The sequence below is a fragment of the Paramisgurnus dabryanus genome, chromosome 1, assembly GCF_030506205.2.
Source record: "Paramisgurnus dabryanus chromosome 1, PD_genome_1.1, whole genome shotgun sequence".
Taxonomy (NCBI): Eukaryota; Metazoa; Chordata; class Actinopteri; order Cypriniformes; family Cobitidae; genus Paramisgurnus; species Paramisgurnus dabryanus.
In genome coordinates, this window is record NC_133337.1 from 23582920 (window position 1) to 23587555 (window position 4636).

The 4636-nt window shown below is 38.1% G+C and overlaps 1 protein-coding gene across 1 annotated transcript; it reads right to left on the bottom strand.

Annotated features, from left to right (window-relative positions):
• Window positions 1-213: 213 nt before the first annotated feature.
• LOC135779024 (C-type mannose receptor 2-like) lies at window positions 214-3860 on the bottom strand. The gene is made up of 4 exons (XM_065289656.2): window positions 3745-3860; window positions 3088-3459; window positions 1595-1936; window positions 214-678 (listed from the first exon to the last, which is right to left on the bottom strand). The coding sequence occupies exons 1-4, from the start codon at window positions 3767-3769 to the stop codon at window positions 317-319; spliced, it is 1101 nt and encodes a 366-aa protein (XP_065145728.1). The 5' UTR covers window positions 3770-3860; the 3' UTR covers window positions 214-316.
• Window positions 3861-4636: the final 776 nt, after the last annotated feature.

A 4636-nucleotide genomic window follows, 5' to 3' on the forward strand; every position in this document is an offset into this window, starting at 1 on the left:
TCTATCTACCTTCCTCTTTATCTAAAAAAAAAAAAAACTACTAACATACCCTTGGCTATGTATATTGTGTTGGACTTGATGAGACTATTTCCAGTGCACTTATGTATTGCTGTTCTTATGTTGCCATAATTGCTTCTATTGTTTACCTCACTTGTAAGTCGCTTTGGACAAAAGCGTCTGCTAAATGACTAAATGTAAATGTAAATGTAAGAGACTTTCACATAGTGTGTGACGTTACGAGCACACAAGTTATATATCAGACCCATTCACCTTTACTAAACAAACAATGAAGAAGTGATAAACACAAAATATTTTATTATTTTCTGCTGCAGATGAAGTTGAGTTTGTCAGATTGAGGACGGCTGATCCAGAGATGATCTCCTCCAGACTGAACTGCTCCAGCTCTGTGTTCAGTGTTGCAGTCCATCAGTTTTGTCCCGTTCCCTGGAGCCCAATTCTGATAGCACACGGCCTCTCCTCGTATCCAGATCCAGAGGTTCATTTGGCAGTAATAGTGTAACCCCATCCACACGGCGTCAGTAGAGGACTGACGAATCACTTTAGTCACCATGAACTGAATCTCCTCTGAATCAACTGAAACCAGATCCACATGATTCTCTCTGCAGTATCTCAGAGCTTCAGACCAGCTCAGATTCATCTGGATCAATATCAGATTATCTGAACACACAACAAACACAAACTACACATCAGATCAAAACAAACACTGAACTGAGATCATTTTTACAGGCTTCAGAGGCAGTATTCCAAGGCATGAAGGCATGTCAGAATCCAATGTTTGTGTTACTTCCTGTCTCCTGATATACCTTCATCATATTGTGCTACATTTCTATGCATGTGTGTGTGGGGAATGTGATTGAAATTTGTACTTTGACTTTTTACATCTTTTAACTGCATTTCTATCGAGAAATTAGTATTGTAGTAATCAAATATTTGATGTTATCACAAAGATGATGTTTGTTTATATTTCAAACAGAATTTCATTACGCTGACTATGAAGTTTGTCTGAATGTGTTTCCCAGAGCTGCATTCATGCCTCTGAAGTCATTGCCTCATGAGACAGCGAGACAACAAGTCAACTACCTTTGATTTCATACGCAGCTCATGTCCATAGACACACTCGTTGTGAAGTCTTGTTAGTGTAACACTACAATTCTGAGCTTTATTTTCTGTTTACTCTGATTTGTTTTCTGATCAATATCATTAAACTGTGATCCTCAACCCTTTGTGCCTCAGAGCAATCATTACAACTACATCTATCTATAATAGAGAATAAATTAGATGTATTACTGACTTGGTGGTGGTGATGATGGTGATGATGATGGTATGATAGATTGATAAGACACATTCAGGTATTTGCATGTTAACACATCACAAAATAATATTTGTTTTTATAAACCATCATGTGACCTCTTCTCTTAGCATCACTCAAAGAAATAAACTGTAACTTAATAAAAACTAGTAAGAAATGATACTGAGTAAAGTTACAGTCATCTTCTAAAGATTTAAATACTGAGATCATTTTAATAATGAAGAAACTTCTGTCATCAAACACACATTGACTTTTATTACTCACCTTCATGACACACAAAGGTCAGAGAGTTACTGCAAGACACATCATTCCATTGACCCTGAAGATTCATCATAACCTCTGTACACAGTTCATTAACACCACCATTAGGTTCACCAGAGCTCCAGTTTCTGAATCCAGATTCACTTTTATCTGACCACTCCCATGAGTCACTGAACAGACCAATCCAGACTTCAGATATGTTTGTGTCATTCATGATCTTCTGAATCTGTTGATTCTCAGTCTGATTCCTCACACTGGTCAGATCAGTATGATGCTGTCTGCAGAAGATCTGAGCGGCTCTCCATGTTTTAAAAGAAGTTTCAAAGATGTATTCTTTAGTGCTCTCTGTTTGAGGAAACAGAATGATAGTTTCAAAACTGCTTTTAAAGCTCCCCCCAGCCTAGAAAATGCACTTTTAAATATGTTTCTAGTAGAAAATGAGTTTCCAGTGTGTGTGCTGAAACATTCAATTATTATACATTATATAAAATCCATCTATTCTTTTTTGTGTTATGTTAATGCGATTTAAAACAGATTACACAATTACATAACATAACATAACATAACATGAATATTAGCAAAATGTTCTTAGAACTATGTTTCTTAACTGTAATTTTTCTTATTGTTGTCTTGTAAAGCATGTTTTATGTAAGGAATAATTGACAACCCTCTCTCCCCTTGGGGCCCTGGTAATCAGTAATGGTTTTACCCCCAGTCTGATGCCCCTGATTCTGCTGTCATGGTGGTGTCTTGACCCTGCCCCGGTCATTTCCTTCTTCATTTCCTCATTATTATTCCATGTCCCAGCTGCCTTCCCTCATCATCGCCTCTATACATTGCCCTTATGTTTTCTGTTGTGTGCCAGACCTTGTTGCTAGCTTAGCTTGTGATAGTCTTGATATTTCTCAGTTTTCAGTTTAGTTGTCTCCCGTAAAGCCTTGCTATGCTTTATTTCGTTTCTTGCCCTGTTAGATCCTAGGTTTGTTGCTTTAGCATCTCTTCTGCCCTCCAGTCCAGACTTCTCTCTGTTGTTTGATATTCCGGCAGCTCTACCTGGCACCCTGTCTGTATCCTGCTCCCTGGCTGCCCGCTAAGTCTGGCCCTGCTGTGCTTTCATGAATTTGTGTCTTTAAATCTGCGTTATTGAAATACATTTTCACCTACACGTTGGACTCGCTCTCATCCCTGACACCCACAGTGTAACGGGTTACAACCTTGAGTGTGCATTATTTTCGTATAATTCAAAGGACCGGAGTCAATTATTCCTCTTATACCACGGTTACCACAAATTTTGCTCTGTTGGTTATTTTAAAACATTCTGCTGCATTGCTGCACTTGTGTGTACATTAGTTCTCTATAAAATACATTTACAAGAGCTTCAAAGACCGGTCTTGGATGTGTGCAGATCTTTTAAATTCTTGGATGATTATAAAGTTTACATCTGATGATGTTTTGTTAAGTGAAGGTTTGATGTTATTTTATGAAGCTTCACTCACCATTGTAGCAGATGAAGTTTAACTTCTGACCACAGTACTGCTCACGCCATAATCCATTTATTATATAAACACAATTACCATAACCATTTAACAAGTCTTGAATTTCCCAGTTTGTATATTTCACAGGATCACCCAGAGACCACTTCCATTTATAAACACCTGTATCCATAAGTCCAATCCAGACACCAGTATACACACTGTTATTCAGACTGTTATCCACACTCTTCATCAGTTGATTCATGTCGTTCATGTTGTTGACTGTGGCCAGATCTGTGTATTTCTCTCTGCAGTATCTCTGAGCTTCAGTCCAGTTCTTATTCATGTTTATGTGGTGATAGCGGCGCTGAATGCATTCAGATAATGAACAGAGAGCTATGAAAGAAAGAGATTACAGTAGCGCTGGTGTTTATGGGGTCCACAAAAACATTTAAAACTGATATTAGGAAAAGGGGATGACAAAATAAACATACATTAAACATACAAATCCTTCTAGGTTTACATCTTTATGCATAAAGCTTAAATAACACCAAGTGTGTCAAGATTCTCCAAATCCTATTACATTTTCGATTGTAAAGTCACGATTCGATTTTTAAATTTTTTTAAGCGCCAAACATGCTATGCCATTTTTAGACTAGACTTTTATGAAATATATCTGACCTTGAACCCATAGATGCCCTGCCATGTTAGTCGTGCTGCCAGTGGAAAAATATGGTACACCCACATACCTGATAAAACGAAACCTCCTGTCAGATGAACATTCCTGTCAGTGTTTCATAACTTTGAAGCAACTGAAATAAGTTGTTGTGAAACTTAAACAGATCTCTGTTCAGATAAACGACCGGTCCTGGCACAGACGCCGTTCTGCTGTGCACGCGTGCATGCTCTGTTTGAGTTCAGCTGAAGGCAGGAGGCGTGTGCTGTTTTTTTTACCCATGTAAAGAGTAAAGAGCAGCTTGTGTGGTGTCTCCTGCATCTGCCATGCTATCTTTTGACCGGCAATAACTAGCCAAGTTAGAGGAGGTTGACTCCCAGCACGCAACATGTGTGTTTTTCCCACTTGGCAAACCGACCAGATGTGACATGGGGGCATGGCAGCATCTAAAATTCCAGTTTTTTATTTAAAGTTTGATTTTTGTCAATTTTGATTTAAATTCGAAATCATGACACCCTTAAATAAAACAAAGATACTTTTAGGAAAACATTCTGTACTCTAATGCACATGTCACCTATACATGTCACCTATTTCATATCAAGAAAGAACATTATTACAGTATTACAGAGACAAAGGACAAGTTTGTGAAATGCGGGGTACAGTACTGTAAAAAATAGGGGTACAAAGAGAAGTAGAGCAAAAATTTTCAAAGAGCAAAGCTTAGTGAATTCTAATAAATATTGAGCTACTATGGTGTTTTTGTTCTTCAAAAGTCAATGATGGAAAAATATGAAAGTTTTTTTTTGAGCAAGACAGTCAAAACGTTTAGCCATATTGTCAGAGCCGATCCTGGCCTTCTGGGGGCCCTAAGCAACTTGGCGAGTGGGCCCTGTCATC